At 35.4% G+C, this 19605-nt stretch overlaps 3 protein-coding genes across 3 annotated transcripts; 1 reads left to right on the top strand and 2 right to left on the bottom strand.

The window, feature by feature from the left end:
• The first annotated feature begins 2976 nt into the window (after positions 1 to 2976).
• On the top strand, positions 2977 to 4548 carry LOC111783961 (NAC domain-containing protein 12). Its single transcript, XM_023664785.2, has 3 exons — positions 2977 to 3302; positions 3413 to 3681; positions 3755 to 4548. The coding sequence occupies exons 1-3, from the start codon at positions 3116 to 3118 to the stop codon at positions 4448 to 4450; spliced, it is 1152 nt and encodes a 383-aa protein (XP_023520553.2). The 5' UTR covers positions 2977 to 3115; the 3' UTR covers positions 4451 to 4548.
• A 5802-nt stretch (positions 4549 to 10350) lies between these two features.
• LOC111783959 (uncharacterized protein At3g28850-like) lies at positions 10351 to 12228 on the bottom strand. Its single transcript, XM_023664780.2, has 2 exons — positions 11521 to 12228; positions 10351 to 10932 (listed from the first exon to the last, which is right to left on the bottom strand). The coding sequence occupies exons 1-2, from the start codon at positions 12111 to 12113 to the stop codon at positions 10416 to 10418; spliced, it is 1110 nt and encodes a 369-aa protein (XP_023520548.2). The 5' UTR covers positions 12114 to 12228; the 3' UTR covers positions 10351 to 10415.
• A 990-nt stretch (positions 12229 to 13218) lies between these two features.
• On the bottom strand, positions 13219 to 15511 carry BLT (branchless trichome). Its single transcript, XM_023665626.2, has 2 exons — positions 14933 to 15511; positions 13219 to 13760 (listed from the first exon to the last, which is right to left on the bottom strand). Exons 1-2 carry the CDS (start codon positions 15358 to 15360, stop codon positions 13301 to 13303), a joined length of 888 nt encoding a protein of 295 aa, XP_023521394.1. The 5' UTR covers positions 15361 to 15511; the 3' UTR covers positions 13219 to 13300.
• Between the last annotated feature and the right edge of the window lie 4094 nt (positions 15512 to 19605).

The raw sequence follows: 19605 nt of genomic DNA on the forward strand, positions 1-19605 counted from the left end.
GAAGTGACGTTGAGACTCGGTCAAGACTCATTTAGCTCATCTGAACTCATCTACATCACGAGAGTCTTATTTTAGGTTCTGATTATCTAGGGTTCCCCTACGTCCAAATAGTCTAGCTATACTGCTCCCTATCATCGTTTCAAATTATATATACATACATACATACAGACATTGTCAATCGAGATAGTTCACTATTAGAGATTAGTTGGCGACTCCCTATCAGTCCACGTATAGTACAATAATGATATTCATGAAGGAACGATCTTCATATCTACCAACTACTACGATATTATGTAGACTTGTGCCAACCGAGAGAAATTCAGTATAAGAGGATAATTGGAGACACTCTAACCGTCCTACCATAATAACCGGATAACAGAGCATATCATAACAATAAAAATCAAGCAATAATCTCCCACATTAACGTCGGTGAACATTTTTAAACAACAAAATCCATCATTTCGCCACAGTTTACCACGACTCGGGCGTGGTTTTTTCATTTTTTTTTCTCTTTGCTGACGGTCAATAAAAATGATCATCGAAACTTCTGTTTTTTTTTTTCGATCTTTTAATTTGAACATTACAAAAATAGAAAAATACATACATAGGTATAGTGATTTTAGTATTTATTATTTGATGTGTATTATTAATATGTGTTTCAATTATGTTGAGTGGTTATTGAATTAATGTATTAAAAAGTTTGGTACATTATGAATATATAAACATGTTGTGTTTTTAAAATGAAATATTATTAGATTTAATTAAAAATTAGAAATTACCCATTAAATTTTTTTGAAAACAAATATATATATTAAAAATGGGAAAAAGTGGTCACGGAGAATCTGACGTCCCGAGTTCCCTACGACTGCTCCAGTTTCTGCAAAAATAAACGGATCATTTCACGAGAATTGAAATTGAAATAGGAGGTGGAGTGGGAACGGGAAACGCTTTCCTGCCCTCCACCCTGCTCCGTATTCCTCTCGAGTTTATAATAATAAACGCTATAACTTTTTACGTGATTCCTCTAGTAAAAACTTGAGTTACTAAAGTTATTCTCCAACAAAAATAAGGTAAAAAGTACAAATTTTGAGGTTGTGTCATTTCCAATAATGACTTTTGCATACACGTAATTGACAACAACCTAGGATGTCATAGCTCACCAAATTAAATGTCGTAAGGATAAGAAAATAAAACGACATTACATTCGGTTGAGTGGTTCATGTGATTCTTAATTTCAACAAAAAGATAAAGCTTAGATTTCATTTATGTGAAAACTTAGATTTATAATCTTAAACCTAAGCTAAAGCTAAGACCCTATAAAGTAATGCCTAACTAATGTCCCCTCCTTCCAATATTATCTTTGCATGCATACGACACGATAAACCGAAAGCGATATAAGTATCTGACACGAAAAAGAAAGAGTCTGATCCTTAGAAAATTGTATCAGAGTGAACATAATTCAGCTATAATTAACCCGTTTAATCTCACGACTTTTAATTTTACGTCTATTTGGTCTCTAAACTTTAAAAAATGATTAACAAATTTTTAAATTTTTAATTTTGTGTCGGATAAATCTCTGATTATTTTTATTTTCTATCTGATAGATGGGTTTCAACTCAAAGGAAAAGATTAATTTAATAATTTTAGACGAGAAATAAAATTTTTAGAGACCTATTATATATTTTTAAAATTAAAAAAACTTAATAAGCACATAATTAAAAATTTATAGACCTATTTTAAATAATTTTATAATGACTTTGAAATTCTTATTTTTTTAATTTTTTTTTTATAAATTAGAAGTCATTTTCAAAAATTATGATCCCAAATGATTTGATTTTTTTTTTATTCTTTTTGTCTTTAAAAAACATCTATACAAATCAGCAAATATTAAATTAATAACATCGTGTAATTACTTGTCTTGAATTTAGATTTGACATCTTAATTGTCCCGATATTTTTATGTAAATACTTATAAGAGTGAAGTTTTTCCGATCGGCACATGTTTTTTTAATTTCATCATGTGGGTTCATATCAGGTAGGGCTCGACCCTATAGCTACCAACTCTAGTACATATACGAACCTTCTAAATCTAGACCGTTCATTACTAGATATTAGTTAGCCACTCACTACTCGTTCTAACATCATACAATAATCACGACCTTTGTCCCTATATATTTTTACTCACGATACAATTATATATACATATATTTTATTATCATTTTTAACTACTCGGAGTCAATTATTTAAAATAAATAATAAAACAATAATGTTGTAAAAAAAAAAAAAAAAAAAAGGCATTTTAGGTTTTAATTTTCCTTCACACATCTGTTTGATAGCTCAGTGGCTCCGACCCCATCATCCCTCCTTTTGCCTCTCCTTTGTCTTTCAAGGTGGTTGCATTTTCATCTTTTTATTTTTTAAAAATAATAATAATAATAAGAGGAAAAAAAAAAAAAAAAAAAAAAACTCTTTTTTGAGAAGTGGTTGTTTTTGGTGTGGCTTTCAAATAGATTTTTAAGGTCAAAGGTCATGGTTTCGATTGAGCCCTTTCTTCTAACCCTTTTCTTCCTTCTAATCAACCCTAGTTCCGATCTCACAATCCACTCTTTTAGAGGTTCAATGACACACCGTCCAATGTCTTGCTCTGCTGTAAAGGCCCATTACGATTGTCATCAGTTTCACTGTTCTAAGACACGTCTATTAAAGAGAGACTTTCATACCCTTATAAGGGATACTTCATTTTTCTCTCCAATCGAGCGTTCTCACCGACACACTGCCTAGTGTTTATAAGGACTAAATTGTAATTTAATTATTGAATATTATGTGGGGTGTGTGTGTATAATTTTAGGTGGTTGGCTGTTCTTGAAGCTAATAGGCTCAATACCCTAAGTACACTAATGCCCTATCAGACATAAAAAAATGTAACCCTTTTCATCAATTTCAGGGCCTTACCATCCTCCACTTGACACCTCTCTCTCTCTCTCTCTCATTATAAATTATCATTGCTTCATTACCCTTTACGCTCAGCTTTGCCCTTAAAAAAACCCACCTTTTCTCTCTCTCTCTCTCTCTCTCCACCGTCTCCACAGCTTTTCCGGCGGTTGTTTTTTGCTTTCATGGCGGAGCACGACATGACACTGTCGGTCAACGGTCACTCTCAAGTTCCTCCGGGCTTCCGTTTCCACCCCACTGAAGAGGAGCTTCTACATTATTACCTTAGGAAGAAGGTTGCCTTTCAAAAGATTGATCTTGATGTCATTCGTGATGTTGATCTTAACAAGCTCGAGCCTTGGGATATTCAAGGTTTCATTTTTATTTATTTTTTTGTCTTTTTAATGTTCTTCTCGTTTCGTGTTTCGATTTCATGTTTTTTTTTTTTTTTTTTTTTTTTTTTTTTTTTCCGTTTCGTGTAGAGAAATGCAAGATCGGATCCACCCCACAAAACGATTGGTACTTCTTTAGCCATAAGGATAAGAAGTATCCAACTGGAACTCGCACGAATCGTGCTACAGCGGTTGGATTCTGGAAAGCCACTGGTCGTGATAAGATTATTTACACTGGATCTAAACGAATTGGGTTGAGAAAAACTTTAGTCTTTTATAAAGGACGAGCCCCTCATGGCCAAAAGTCTGATTGGATTATGCATGAATACCGTCTAGACGATTGTAACCGTGACAACAATGTAAGCTAGTAATGCAAATATTTGATCTCGTTGTATCGAATGAGAATGTTGTCATTCATTTATGCTTCTACAGATTTGTAACTCGATTGGAGAGCCACAAGTGTCGGAGGACGGGTGGGTCGTATGTCGAATTTTCAAAAAGAAGAGCTACCAAAAGTGCGTGGATAGCCCGAAGGCAAGTGGGTCGGATTCCGATGTTCGATTACTAAACGCGAACAACGATGGAGTTTTGGATCAAATACTTCATTATATGGGAAGAACATGCAAGCTAGAAATGGAGTCATTTTCCAATATCAACTACAACAACCAATCTTCAAGATTAATACTCAACTCAAAGAACAACATAGAAGATCAACAACAAAAAGTTGACAAATCATTCATGCATCTACCAAGGCTAGATAGCCCCACAACCGTCCCTTCAATAGTTTCCCACCACCAACTCGAAACGACACCGTTCGACTACAACATCATCTTCAACCACGAGATGCTTTTAGAACCAACAGAGCCAATGCCAGAGCTCGTCCACGACCGACCTATGGTCAAGCTCGACAACTGGGTTGCCCTTGACCGACTTGTCGCATCCCAACTGAACGGTCACAACGAAAGATCCATCGAAGACAGAGAACACGAACACGAACAACAACAACAACAACATCATATGCAAGTATCGAGCAGAGGATTGGGATATGGGCATGAGAATGATATCTGGGGCTTCACTAAGTCAGCGTCTCCCTCATCATTAGACCCACTATCCCATTTCTCCGTTTAATTAGCCTTAGTGTATATCAAAGTATCCATATTTATATATGCATCTATGTATTCCTAATAAGTTCTTCTCCATATTTATACACTGCCCAACTTTTCCGAGCTCGTACGGATTAACCTTATAAGTTGCAATTTGGTCGGGTTTAGCCAAATCTCTATAGTTCTCGTCGTTACCACCCTTATTTTTTCATATTAGTTGACGATATCAAGTGTTCGGGTAAATACAATAGTTTATAGACGATTCATCTGATGCATCGAAACCCTAAAAATAAAAACGATATCCAAATTATACTTCGAAATTTATGTAATTATTGAGTTAAATTTTGAAGATTGAAGGATAATTAGGGGAAAAATGAAGTGTGGTAGCTGTGTGAGGAGTGAGTCAATGGGTGAAATGATGTGGGGAAAGCTAATGGTCCAAAGCCGATTAATTCGTAACTAAATTGACGAGTTTGACACATCAATCATAGCATCGCGTTGACTTTATTGCCGACTTTATGGGACCCAGATTTCGGATACCGACAAATGAGAAGCTGACGTGGTATCCTCTTATTCGCAGGTTGTCATTCCTATGTGTGTACAGTTGGCGACAACGTGTGCAGCGGTGGGGTCCACTGGAAGGTGTCTACCAGAAAAAAAAATGTTTTATTTTATTTTTCGTTTTATTTTTAATTTTTTTTTTAAATTTTCCTCATCAAAATAATAATAATAAAAAAAGGCGATTGCCTTTTGGAAAATCAGGTACGAATTTGAAACTGATTGTGAAGCCTTTTTCTTTTTTTTAAAAAAAAAATAAAATTATTATTATTATTTCATCCCTCTAACTTTTTTTAATCTCCGAATAAGTTTCTTTGCAAATACTACACTTGCATGTTTAGAATCATTCAAGCTTGACATGATCGATCTTACTTGTGTAGTAATTCGAATCTCAAACAAATGTTCTTGCGTTGAGATATTTGATCAATAAGGTAATCTGAATCTTACTTTACCTTGAGGTGATTTTCTTAAAACTGTTAGAATCGATACCAGTTGTTAGCTCTGATACCAATTGTTAGGATCGCTCAACAACGCACACACTCGATCAAGATGAACACAAAGAACGAGAGAGAAAATACAAAGAGGAATATTGACTAAAAGTTCTATATTGATGACTTCAGTTATTATACAACAGATAATACAAAAGAAAGAATCTTGAGAGCCGTATATATATATATATATATGGTTTCAATTTACTAAATATATGTTTCAAAGATTTAAACCTATGAGTCTATCGAATATATCTCTATCAAATCTTTACCAAATATCTACCATATATATGTCTATCAGATCTTTACGAGTTATCTTCCAAATATATCTCTACCAGATAGAGAGACTCCATATCCGAACAAAAACCCTTCTCATTCGAATGTGGTATCGGTTCATTCATATACTTCTCATTTACCGACTCGAATACAACTGAACTTGATGAATAAAAAATATATATTTTTTAAATTTAGATAATCGCATATACTTTAATGATTAAGTTGGCCCTACAATCTAAACCAATTCAATGCCTTATGTAAACCTCTAACCCTTTGATAAACATAGCTTAACAAACTTCTTGACCTAACATAACCCTTTGCTCTTTATTCTTTGTCAACACAATCACCTCCTACCTTCTAAAACATCAACTTAAATGTTGTTTAGACATAAAAACGATATAAACCATAAAAGTTTACGAACCCAACTTTCGATAGACCCGTGATTAGAGATATCTACGAGACGGAGCAAGATGAGGAAGCCTGCCACAGCCACAGCCACATGTTACAATCATCATCTCGCACAAAATTTATTGATTTTTGCGAATATCATGTTCCTAGTCAATTCAATAATGTCTATCAACATAATGTTTTATCTCGTTTAGACAAAGATTCTCTACTCCGTTTGAGACCGATCCCTACGGTCAAATAGATATCTCTATCTGTCTATTCTCATTCGTCTTGTTTTGGATGAATCTACGTAGGTTAAATGAACATTTCTACCCGTGATAGACGCTGTGTAAAATTAATCCAAACAAGATAACTGAAAATAATTTTTAAAAATTATCGAATTGATTCAAAGTCATTCAAGAACACACGACACAATTATGTCAAAGATTTAGACGTTCATGGAGAGGTTAGAAAATCAATTCGAAAGCCCAAAATTAAGAGTTATCGTAAACCTATAAAGTAATAGTTAAAAAGGAAAAAGAATATATTGATTATCCCTAGAGATTACTCATGTAGAGTGACTATTTTTTTCTTTTCCTTCTAGAAAAACAGACTTGGTTTCATCATTATTTTTGGTATATTGAGATATGGCCCTCTCAAATGTTGTGCTATAAATGATAGGACATATGAAGAACATCCTTAACTTTTAAGGATGTTTTTTTTGGATGGAAGATTCTCGATAAAAGTAGAACATGATGTGTTCGAACTCCTCTTATAATGTCTTTTCTTTCTAAATTAATATCAATTTTCAACCGTTCGAACATTTTATAAATTTTCAAGCTCACAAGGAAAGGAGAACGTTGATATAACATATAGAAGACTCGCATACCACCACCATAATTGCAACAATTCGAACATTTTTTTTTGTCCTAATTTTAATCAAAATGCACATTTTGATTTCATGACGAAAATTTGAATGGAGTTATCAATTAGATTATTAGGGTTTATATTTGAAAAATTGTTCGTGATTTTGAAATTAACACAAGTTTCAATCAATTATACTATTGGTATTAAATGGGTACCAATTTGAACAAATGACCTCATGTTTTTATATGATATTAAACTATCACATGATTAATCAATTAGTCCCTAAAATTAGAGGAGTAGTATTTTGGTCTCAATTGTCGATCTTTCATGACTTTTTTGAGACGGTAGAGCTAACACAAGGTGACGTGACATTATTTATTTCTTTTTTGTATTGAGGTGATAGGAACTAAGAGACTTCAATCATGCAGTATACTTCAATGGAGATGTGAAGAAAATGTTGTAAAATTATCAAAATATATTTCAATTCATGCCACGTTGAAAAAGGATGAAACTTCATTGTTATTTACATGGTGACTAATTATGACCATAAAGCATGAATATTACAAACTCTTGAAATGTCTTATATAAAGTCAAAAGAGTTTCATTTTGAGGCTGTATAAGGTGTTGTATTTGTAAGAGATTTGGAAAATACAGTAAAAGAAGCATTTGAGCTTTCTTTTAGCCAATGATTAAGTTTCTTTGCAATTCTATGTAGTTTAAGTTCGCATGTAGAATCATTCAAGCTCAACATGATCAATCTTGCTTTGTGGAGTGATTCGAATCTCAAACAAGTGTTCTTGTCATGAGATATTTGATCAACAAGAATCATTCAAGCTACACATGATCGATCTTGCTTATAGAGTGATTCGAATTTGAAACAAGTGTTCTTGCCTTGAGATATTCGATCGGTAATTCGAATCTTACTCGCCTTGTAGTGATTCCATATCACGAGGTCTTATTTCGGCTTTCTATGACTTTTAGCGTGTTCTGCTTGGAGCAATTTTTTTTTAGTTTTGTTCGTTTTTCTATTGTTAGCTTTCGTATGATTGAACTAAATGAGTTCGAAAACGTTTTGTTTAGTGGAGAAAGAAGTTTGAATGAAGAGTGTAATTGAAGCTATCCTTGTTCATTTGATGGGTTGTTTTCAACTTCTCAAGAAAGTAATTGATGATATTAGTAGGGAAATTTCATGTTTTTGGTGGGGTTCGTTACACACTTATAACAAAACTCATTGGCTTACTTGGGAAACCCTTTTTATCTCCCAAAACATGTTGGTGCTATCAATTTTAAAAACCTTGAGCTTTTTAACTTGCTATTGCTAAGCAACCATAGAAGACGCGTTTCAATGGTTTGTGAGATCCGTTTTAGAGTGTGGAAATCTCTCCATAGTATACACGTTTTAAAAATCTTGAGGGAAAACTCGAAAGAGAAAGCTCAAAGAGGACAATATCTGTTGGCGGTATGCTTGGACTGTTACAAAAACCAAAAAGAAAATGGCTACCAAACGACTATAAACTTTTACAATACTCATTTTAGTTCTTGCACTTAAAAGAAAACAACAATTTGGTCCATGCACACTATTATTTAACCGTCTAATATGTAACGACTCATACCCAGAATTCGAAATTTGGATTCGATACCTGATGACCCTGACATTCTACTGCATCCCTTGTGACATTGTCACGTTACTTACTATTTCTTCTAAAAGTGAAGGCTATCCCCATAAATCAACATATGTCATTTCAGCATGTTTTGTCCTTATTTACATGCATTCTACGAAAATTCCTTGGATGTTACCCAATATAGAATTGCTCCGAGTAAAACACGCTTAATTTTAGAGTTTCTACGACTGGAGACGGTCCTTTCTTAGCCATGCTCTCATTCATCTTATCACTTAATTACTATCTAAGTACCACTTCTTATAAGCCTTTTAACTTTTTAGGTGTTTTTTTTTTTGGGAAGACTATAATTTTAAGCCACAATTTTATTTGTTGAATGTCAATTATTGATTGAGCCTTATTTTATTTGCTAATGAATTGACTAATTATCAATAATTGATTACTATTACTCTAAACTTTATTTTAAATATCGTTTAATGATTAAAATTTTTATCTTCGAAAAGTAAGTTTGGTTACGACAACCTAATTTGATGTTGATGAGGATGATATATATGTATTTTTTTTCTGTTCGTTGGAATTATTTTTATAAGTTTGAGCCAAAACTTTAGCTACGACTTCCTATAAGGGGTTTACTTCACAAGGCCTTCGCTAATGAAAAGCTACAATATTTCTGTTCTACAGTGTAACGGCCCAGATCCACCGCCAGCAGAAATTGTCTTTTTTGGACTTCTTCGGGACCCAACGTCCTCGCTGACACTCTTTCCTTCCTCCAATCGATGTGGGACCGCCCCTCAAATCCACCTCCTTTTGGGGCCCAATGTCCTTACTGGCACACCGCCCTGGTGCCCTGTGTCTACCCCTTTCGGGGAACAGTGAGAAGGCTGGCACATTGTCTGGTGTCTGGCTTTGATATCATTTTTAACGGCCCAAATCCACCGCTAGTCGATATTGTCCTCTTTGGGTTTTTCTTTTCGAGCTTTTCCTCAAGGCTTTAAAACGCGTCTACTAGAAGAAAGTTTCCACATCCTTATGAATGGTGGTTTGTTCTCCTCCCCAACCAATGTGGGACATCACATACACAACTTCGAGATTGACACGCTTTTAAAAAGATTTGTAGAGGATCTAGCATCTAGTTTACTTTTTTAAGTTGAATTATTAATCAATTAAAATTTTATAGGTTTTTGATCTTTTCAAAAAAAAAAAAAAAAAAAAGAAAGAAAGAAAGAAAAGACTTGTGATGGCTAATAATTAGGGGAAAATTTTGCTTCTAGCTCTCGACATAACGTCTCTAGATATTTTCCTTGATGGGCCGATGATAAGGTCGGCCCAAGTTCTCGGTGGCTTGATCCATAATATAGCTTACGATAAGAATAGTTACTACTTATACCAACAAAGTTAACTTTTTTTTCGATGAATCAGTCATAAAAACTCTAAAATCATGCATGTTTAGCTTGAAATTATGATATGAATCTAGGCATGAGGCGTTTCACACACGATTAACCCAACTCAACTCCGGTTCGAGTTAATGACCTGAAACATTCGCTAACAATTTGCTTATCATAATAACTTGTTCATATTCTTTCAACTTTGTTCTTAGCAGAGTTCATGACAAACAAGTATGAAGACCTTGAGGTGTTAGACAGAAAGATTGAAACCCATTTCTTTTTCATAAATCAGCAAAGAACTGACCTCAGATTTATTGTAAAAACCACAAACAGCTCTGTATCAGATTCAACAGAGATCATCATATATGTATATTAAAATTTGGAACTCAGAATGCTCACTGTTTTAGGCATCAGCTGCATATGGGGCAAAGGACAAGGCCATTTTCATTGCAATCAGGGCATTTGACAACCACAGCCTTGCCATGGCCAAGCCTTTTAAGCCCTCCTTCTTTCACTGTCATCACCAATTTACAGCTCCCATTGCACTGAAAACATGGCAGAAACCTTGCATTCCCACACCCTTCACACACCGACCCAGCTTTGATTTTTGGTAGCCCTTCAAGTAATTCACCTAAAACTCCTTCTTCCACCATTTTCAACACTTCTTCACCATTCCCTATGTACCTTCCTCTTATGAACACTCTTGGAGGAATCATGCCTTCTTCCCCTCTCCCTTTCATCAATTCCTTTAGCTCTTCTCTGAATCCTCGATCCATCGACACGTCTCGCTCGCAGATTTGAACTCCGGTGCCTTCGATTGCCGCTCTCACGGCGTTGCATTCCTCAAAGGTCTTTCTTATCCCACGTAGGGTCGTCGTGTATACCACCACTCGATGCTCCCCGCTCGGCGGGCAGAGTACCTCAAATCTGAATAACAATATGAATAAATGATTAAACACATTGTACCCATAGCTTGCAGATTTCCACACCTTTATAAGGAATGTTTCGATCCCCTCTTTAACCAACGTGGGATCTCACAATTCACTCCCGTTCGGACTTCCCTTCAAGGTTTTAAAATGCATCTACTAGGGAGAGGTTTCGACACCCAAGAATGTTTTGTTCCACTTTCCAACTGATGTGAGATCTCACAATACTAGAGAGAAGTTTCCACACCCATATAAAGAATGTTTCGTTCCCCTCTCCAATTGATGTGAAATCTCACAATCCACCACATTTTGAGCTTCCCTTCAAGATTTTAAAACGTGCCTACCAAGGAGAAGTTTTCACACCCTTATAAGGAATGTTTCGTTCCCTCTCCAATCGTGGTGGGATCTCACAATCTACTCTAGGGCCTAGCGTTCTCACTGGCACACCGCCCGTATCCGGCAATAACACCATTTATAACAGTCAAACCCTTGTAAAAAATGTTTTGTTGTACCTCATACCAAGGTGTGATCACACAATTATAAGTCAGCATCAGTCTAAGGTTTTGAGTTCAATTTTAGCACAACATACCTGTCGAGCAAATGCTTCACAGGGGACGGAATTGTCACGGGAGCGGTCGGAGCGGCTCGAGACAATGGTCGAAGGACAGCAGATTCCACGATCTGATTGGGGCAATTGGGATTGGAATTCTCCTTGTTGGAATCAAAATCCTTGAGAGCAAATTTCTTAGATTGAGAAAGAAGAGAGAATCGAAAGCTGTCAGCATCGAGGCCATCCATGAGCTCCCAGGAATTGATAACCTCCGGCTCAGATTTGGGTTCAGAGAGGGGAGTAGGAAAAACAGAGCCAAAGGTGAACCTGGGCGGCGGAGCTGGGGTGGCAGCGGAAGGTGGGTCGAGGTTAAGAAGGCCATAAGTGGTGGAAGTAAGGGAGACGATGTGGTGGGTGAGAGCGGCGGCACCCAGTTGGGGAAACTCGTCGTCGTGGTTCAGAAGATGGGAAGAAGCACAGCCCATGATTAGCGATGAATCGGAAGAGGGGTCGAAAGGGGGAGATGAAAGATTGAATTTTTGAATGAAAGAAAGGGTTTGGTTTAGGAGTTGTGGGCTTAGCACGCTAAGTTTGGGCGCTAAAATTGAATTCAAAAGAGGCTGGCATCGCATGGGGGGGACGGGGAGGCCTCCGAGGAAGGGGGGTGGGGCATCTTTTTGGTCTCATAAATTGCTTTAACAATTCCAATTTTTGACCTTTACCAACTGTTTTCTGACCCCCACAAAACTCTACTCTCTTCCATTTTAAAATCTCTTACCCCCAATTTTGTAATCCTCTACCACCACCACTCCGACAACCTCCCCATTGAGACTCATGGAACAGAGGCCTAACAAATCAGGGAACACCATGATGCACACGAGTGATTACTACCAAGCGGTATCGTGACTTTTTTGACTAAGAGGATGAACTGATAGTCATTCTAACTCTCTGTGTGTAGGTTTGAATCAACTTAATCCAAAAAGTTTTTGCTTATTTGAACTCGACCCGACCCAGTTCATGAAATTTTTTTGAGTCTTCAAATCTTTTGAACGCTCTTTATCACCCATTTACCTCAATTTTTTTCCCCTTTTTTTTAGTTATATTAATCTATCATTGACAAAATATATTTGTCTGTATGAAAAGGACAAAAGGATCCCCAACAAAATTTTAATAGTCCAAGTCCACTCCCTTGGGAGTCCAACGTCCTCGCTGGCACATGCCGCAAGGAATGTTTCGTTCCTCTCTCCAAACGATGTGGGATCTCACAATCCACTCCCCTTGGGGGCCAGCGTTCTCACTGACATATCGTCACACACCACCCTATGTTTGGCTCTGATACAATTTGTAACAGCACAAGCCCACTCCTAGCAGATAGATCTCATAATTCATTCCTCTTGGGAGCCCAACGTACTCGTTGGCATATCAACACATATCGCCCTGTGTCATACCATTTGTAATAGGTGAAGCACTGGCATATCAATACATATCGCCCTGTGTTTGGCTCTGATACCAATTGTAATAGGTGAAACCCACTGTCAACAAATATTGTCCTTTTTGGACTTTTCCTTTTGAGCTTCCACTCAAGGTTTTCAAACGTTTATGCTATCGAGAGGTTTCCGCACCCTTATAGGAAATGTTCTATTCCTCTCTCTAACCGATATGAGATCTTATGAGAAGACTCGAACCTTTAACTTGTTAGTCAATGACGTATGTCATCTAATTAAGTTAAGCTTACCGTTAACATATTAATCCACTCGAAGTCTAAATTGATTTATTTATGGAAATAGACTAATTATTTCAATAAGAGAGATGAAGTAAATTAGGTAATAAAGAGGTTGTTGGATCTGACAGACCCTTCTTTTTGTTTGAGAAGAACTCTAAGCTGAGCCTTTTGACACTCCAATTTCGCATCTGAATCTCTACTCTTCGACCCTTTTGTTCGAACCACTCGCCGGAACTCCACAAACCCTTTAATCCCTCTCACAATATGAGGATTAATATTTTCCACCTCCGGCGACCCACTTGTCGGAGCTGCCACCGCCGGAATCTCCATTTTACAGGATAATCTCTGCTCTCCCACAACGGCGTCCAATGCTGTTGATTCTGCCGGTGAAGATCCGTCGCCGACAGCATTGTTGTTGATGGAACTCGCCGAGGAATTGTCAGCCGCCGTTTGTTTTAGTTTGCCTGATTCTATCTCTGAAAGCATGTCTTCGAACACGATCTTGACCTCTGCAAGCTTCATTTGAACTCTCTCCTCTCGTAATACCTCAGACAACCTTCAATTTCAAATCAAAAGGAAATCAAGGATTCCATGGTTATTTAAGCATTACAATAAATAAATCATTTATTAGGGAAGCGGTTCTTGTCACCGAACGACTAGTTTTTCACTCCTTGTTAACGAAAATGGTCATTCTTATCGGTAGATATAGGTATCGAGTCACCAACTACTAAATAAACGGTCTTAGTCTTGTTTTTAGTAGTTCAGAAGAATCATGCCTAGCCCGATTGCCTTGTAGACAGACAAATATTTCAGATTAAATAGAGGAAATTTTATGTCACTCTACGTCACATCAACTAACACACTCAAACAGTTCGTTGTAACGGTCCAAGCCTAATGTGTCTACAAGAAACAGAGGATTTCACACTTTTATGAGAAATGTTTCGTTCCCTTCTCTAATCGGTTTTCACACTCTTATAAGGAATGATTCGTACCCCTCTCTACCAATGTGAGGCTATCTAATCAGTTTTCGCACTCTTATAAAGAATGCGTTGTACCCCTCTCTATCGATGTGAGGCTATCTAATTGGTTTTCACACTTTTATAAGAAATGGTTTGTATCCCTCTCCACCGATGTGAGCCTACTGCGTCTATTAGAGACAGTGGTACCAATGTATGCTTCTTACCCCTCTCTACCGATGAGCCTAACGCGTCTATTAGAGACAGAGGTATCGATGTATGCTTTATACCCTTGTCGAACCTGTGATGTATCACATTGGTTGGGGAGAAGAACAAACCACCATTTATAAGGGTGTGGAAACCTTCCCTTAACAGACGCGTTTTAAAGCCTTGAGGGGAAGCCCGAAAGGAAAAGTTCAAAGATGACAATATCTGCTAGCGGTGGATCTAGGCCGTTACATAACCAATGTGAGTCTAACGCATCTACAAGAGACAGACGTACCAATGTGGGATCTCGATCATATTTATTTAATTATCGTACCCTTGTAAGAAATGTTTTGTTCCACTATCCAATCAAGGTGGGGTCTCACAATTCACCCCGACAAGTTTTCACACCCTTATAAGAAATTTCACGTACTCTTCTCTAACCGATGTCGGATCTCAGAGTTGTTTATTCATTTATTTAGACTAGATTTATTTAATTACCCTAAGTTTTTGATCTAGAAAAAAAAAAAAAAGGTAAGAAAAAAGCAAAATTAAATTATGAACGAACCTTAGCATCTTCCTCTCATCTTCAATCTTCTTCTTCATCAAATCAATCTTGGTTTCATGTAAAGAAACCTCACGTGAAAGCTGTTGACACAGTAATTCCATGGCTTCCCTTTGTTTCCTCTCTTCATCGAGCTCCTTAGCCAACCTCTTGGCCAAAGACTCAAGCTTTTTACGAGCCTTGCGCTCATACCGAAGCTCAGTCTTGAGCTCCACGATGTGGCTACGAGCAAGATCGAGCTCAGAGTCCATTCGCTTCTTAGTAGGAACCAGATCGCAAAAGGAAGAAGAAGAAGCTAACTTCAAGCAATAAAACTGAAGGTGCTTGTTAATGGCGGATTTATGAGGCGTTTGGCGATGAGAAGGGCTAATATAAAATGGGTTTTCGTAAAGTTTCCAGCTTGGACAAGTATCGTCCTTCATCATCATCATCTTGATCTGTTGTTGTTCTTCTTCTTCTTTGAAAATTGTGAAGACAGTGAAGAAAGGTAATGGGTTGTGGTGGTGGTGGTGGTGGTGGTGGTGGTGGTGGTAGGTCCTTTGCTCATGAATTTTGCTTTTGGGAGTGTGAGATTTGGGAAAAGGAAATAATGGCTTCACTGTCACAGACAGCTCCTCCTTATTAATTACAGCAAGAGGTAGGTTTTTTTTTTTTAAAAAAAAATCTCTCTTGATAATTTGTATCCTTGCCCTACGCGTAATCATTAACTGCCGTTTGGTTTAAGATTTTGTTTAAAATATTAGTAAGATGTTTGAGAATGAAACGAGAAAGCTGTTTCGTTTAGGTTTCAAATCTCATGGATTGTTGAATTTATATGTAATAGTCTAAGTGCATAGGTAAGAGATATTGTTCTCTCTAGGTTTTCTCTTTTGGGTGTCTACTGGTGACACTGGGTGGTGTGCTAGTGAAGATGTTGAGTCTTGAAAGGGGTGGACACTGGGAGGTGTGCCAGCGAGAATGTTGAAACTGTGGACACTAGACGATGTGCTAGCGAGAACGCTCGTCTTGAAGGTGGTGGACAACAGGTTGTGTGCCAGTGAGGATGGTGGATCTCGAATGGGTTGAATTGTGAGATCCTACATCGATTGGAGAGAGGAGCGAATACCAGCATGGACGTTAGACCCTGAAAAAGGTGAATTGTGAGACCCTACATCGATTGGAGAGAGGGACAAGTGCTAGCGAGGACGTTGGACCCCAAAAGGGGTGAATTGTTAAATCCTATATCGATTGGAGAGAGAAATGAGTGTCAGCAAGGACGCTAGAAGAGAGGTGGATTGTGAGATCCCACATCAGTTGGAGAGAGAAACTAAACATTCTTTATAACGGCGTGGAAACCTCTCTTAGCATAGACATTTTAAAAACTTTGAAAGGAAGCCCAGAAAAAATAATATCTACTAACCCGAGTTTAAGCTATAAACAAAAATTACTGAGGTTCGAGGACAAAAAGGCTACACTTGAGGAAATGGGCCTTTTTGGGCTAGTATGCATAACTCGAATGGACCTCACAACCTATATGGGCTTTTATACTCCCTCCCCATCATAGGGCCTTACTTCTATTTCAACTAACCTATCTCGGATTCATCGGACTCTTTTTTATCTCAATAATTAGGTTATCATATAACTCCGGTAAGCACTTTTAAATCATTGATATCACGTGACCTAACTTTTTAAAGTGTTTTCACAATGATAGGTGAAACGCAACCCTTTGAATAATTCAGAACTAGGGTATATATGGATCTTGTCTTGTAGGATAGTTCACTACTAGGAATTAGTTGACGGATCTTTAGTATTCCCTATATAGTCACGTGGGAGCGGCTCTTGTGCCTACCAACTATTTTGATATTGTGTAGATCACTGTCCCTTTATTACGAGTAGGCACAAGAGTAGCTCCTACGTGATTTACTACAACAGTCTTATGACCATATATCATCCAACCCAGAGATAGTTCGCTATTAAAGGCTAACTCACAACTATTTAATAGTCTCTATTATATTAATAGTGGAAGTGACCAATGTGCCTTTGTCGAATATTACGATGATATGTGAACCTTTATCCCTCGAAAAATGCCAACCTAACAACCTTGGATTGGAGGATATCACTCTAAAGAAAAACTTAAGAGCATTTAAACTTTTTCGACAGTTTCTCCTTTAAATTGGTTCCACTAATCTCTTGCCCCATCCTTAAATGAACCAAAATTCCTAGTTAATTTGATCAGTTTCTCAATTTCCTCGTCCCTCAAGTTTTAACCTACTTTTCGAGCGACTAATCATACTTAATCAATCGATGGGTTTAAATCATCCAAAATCCATTATTAACCCATTTTATCATAAATAATTAAATTCAACTTTGTGCACGAAGAAAACATTTTTATATTATGATTAAATTATCGGTCATAAATTAATAAGTTCATAATATTAATTTTGATATATAAACTATAAATATTCAAAACGTTTTATGTATAAAAAAAATAATAATTGTGTTTGAAATGGATAGAGATATCTATTTATTCCATCTCATCCATATGAATATATAATTTCTTTTAGAACTCCAATAATATTAAAATATATAATTTTTTTTTTAACTATACAATAATATTAAAATTTAATCTTTAAAGATTATATTAGTAAAACATTATAATATTAATTTACTCACGACCAGCAACTAACTAATTTTGTGGTTTTTTAATTTTATTAAATGCTTATGTTTTTTTTTTTCTTTAAATAACGATAGACAATAACATACTAAATTCATATAAAACATTTTTTTTTTCAATATTATTTAATAGGTAGTCGGACTTTTAATTTTATATTTAATAAATCAGTTCAAAATTTTTATAAAAAAAATAATTAGTCAATTACATATAATTAATTTTTATTTCTTACCCTAATCTAAACTTTCAAATCCAACTTATTATTTCTTTTTAATTTTCAATTTATTTACTTATTTTAATATAATTTTATTTCTCTTATTGATATTTAAAAGAATTTGAATAAATTAAAAAAATAAAAATAAAATCTCGTTTAATAATCCTTTAATTTTTAGTTTTCGATATTTAAAATTTGTGTAGATTTCTCAAATTTTTTTTAAAAAAATATTTGAATTCTCACCAAATTTAAAAATTTTGATTTTTTTAGAATTTAATTCATTCAAATATTTACCTATTTATACAATAAATAGTCAACTTAAATATATAAAAATACAACTTATAATCATTTATAATTATTTCTTGAACTTCAAAAAAAAAAAAAAAAATTATAACTTATACATTATGGTGAAATTATTGTACATAATATTAATTTTGAGATATAAATAACACACGTTCAAAATAAATAAATAAATAAATAAATAAAAAATAAAAAATATATATATATTTGTAATTTGGATATAAGAGAAAATTAAAATATTTGGAGTATTTATTAGATTATTTACCTCAACTGATTCAACCTCATCAAAATCGGCATATCTGATGAGACGACAAGACGTTTGGATAAATAACGTGATGAAGCATACCTATATCTCTAGGAGCTATTCTGTCTAATTATGTTAAAAACGCTTTCGAATACGTCTTTTTGGAACCAATTTTAAATCTCTTTTTCCTTTTGAGGTATCTTTTCCCATCCCCAAAATTTGCATGTATCATGTTATTCATTAATTGAATCTAATTCTATGTTATCGAGATTGAGCTAAAATTTTAAGTGATTTCAGAATACGTTTTTACGTAACAAAATTTTCTTTCTGAACCGTCAAGTGTACGACTTCTTAGAATTTAGAGGTAAATTACTTATTTAACCTTGTTTTACTATATAAATAATTTGATTCTCTTTTCTTTTATGGTTACTATCTTAAAAATAAAATTTTATATAAACTTTTAAAAATAAATTGGAATGGGTCTGTTGAACCTAATTTAGTTTTTGGGATTCACAAAACACCTTAACTTATAAAATTTTCATTTATTTGAATCTAATCGAATCCAATCTAAATAAATTCATAACCAAACTCAAACCGTACGAATTGAATGGACGGATCGAATGTCATTTTTTCAAACACACAATTAAGAGTCATGTGAGCGTGGCTAGAAATCCTGAACAAATGGCTAACTACAACCTAACACCTAAGAATTGCAGAGCCACACGTTGTTGATAGACATCCATGTGCTTTTGACCAATATCCCTCCTCTATGGTGATTTAATTAATTTTAGGTAAACAATAGATTAGAGGTCAGAATTGATTAATCATTTATTATGATTGTCATATCAAGATCTTACGTGCTCAATATCATTTTATTTTTAGAGAAATTGTTATTTCTTGTATTATATAGAGTTGTTTCCGTTTTAATGAATGTACGATTATATGGTTGTTTTCGTAACGAAAGAAAAACATCGAATATGGCATGCAAGTCCATAAATGCATGGGTATCAATTTAAACATCTTAAGCTTATTTTGTCTTTTAAAGATGCCAAATCCAAAGTCAAAAGCTTTTTACGTGTTCATACATTATTCTGAACTAACTATTACTAGAGATGTGTACGGGTGGAACGGTTACGAAAATTTTCAAATTTTTATTTTGTTTTAGGGATTGGAGCGGGAATTCTCTGCGAGAAATTTGCTGTTCTACCAACATAAATTTTAATATTACAATATAGTGTTTAACAGTAGAATGGTATGATATTATCCAC

The sequence above is a fragment of the Cucurbita pepo genome, chromosome 13 (assembly GCF_057944985.1).
Source record: "Cucurbita pepo subsp. pepo isolate OVF chromosome 13, ASM5794498v1, whole genome shotgun sequence".
In the NCBI taxonomy this organism is placed as follows: domain Eukaryota; kingdom Viridiplantae; phylum Streptophyta; class Magnoliopsida; order Cucurbitales; family Cucurbitaceae; genus Cucurbita; species Cucurbita pepo.

Bases quoted from the DNA above. Each gene is read 5' to 3' on its own strand.
- LOC111783961 (XM_023664785.2), top strand. From the start codon at position 3,116: ATGGCGGAGCACGACATGACACTGTCGGTCAACGGTCACTCTCAAGTT. The intron at 3,303-3,412 runs GTTTCATTTTTA...CGTTTCGTGTAG, and splicing joins CGAGCCTTGGGATATTCAAG to AGAAATGCAAGATCGGATCC. The intron at 3,682-3,754 runs GTAAGCTAGTAA...ATGCTTCTACAG, and splicing joins ATTGTAACCGTGACAACAAT to ATTTGTAACTCGATTGGAGA.
- BLT (XM_023665626.2), bottom strand. From the start codon at position 15,360: ATGATGATGATGAAGGACGATACTTGTCCAAGCTGGAAACTTTACGAA. The intron at 13,761-14,932 runs GTTCGTTCATAA...TTGAAATTGAAG, and splicing joins GATGAGAGGAAGATGCTAAG to GTTGTCTGAGGTATTACGAG.
- LOC111783959 (XM_023664780.2), bottom strand. From the start codon at position 12,113: ATGCGATGCCAGCCTCTTTTGAATTCAATTTTAGCGCCCAAACTTAGC. The intron at 10,933-11,520 runs GTATGTTGTGCT...ATTGTTATTCAG, and splicing joins GTGAAGCATTTGCTCGACAG to ATTTGAGGTACTCTGCCCGC.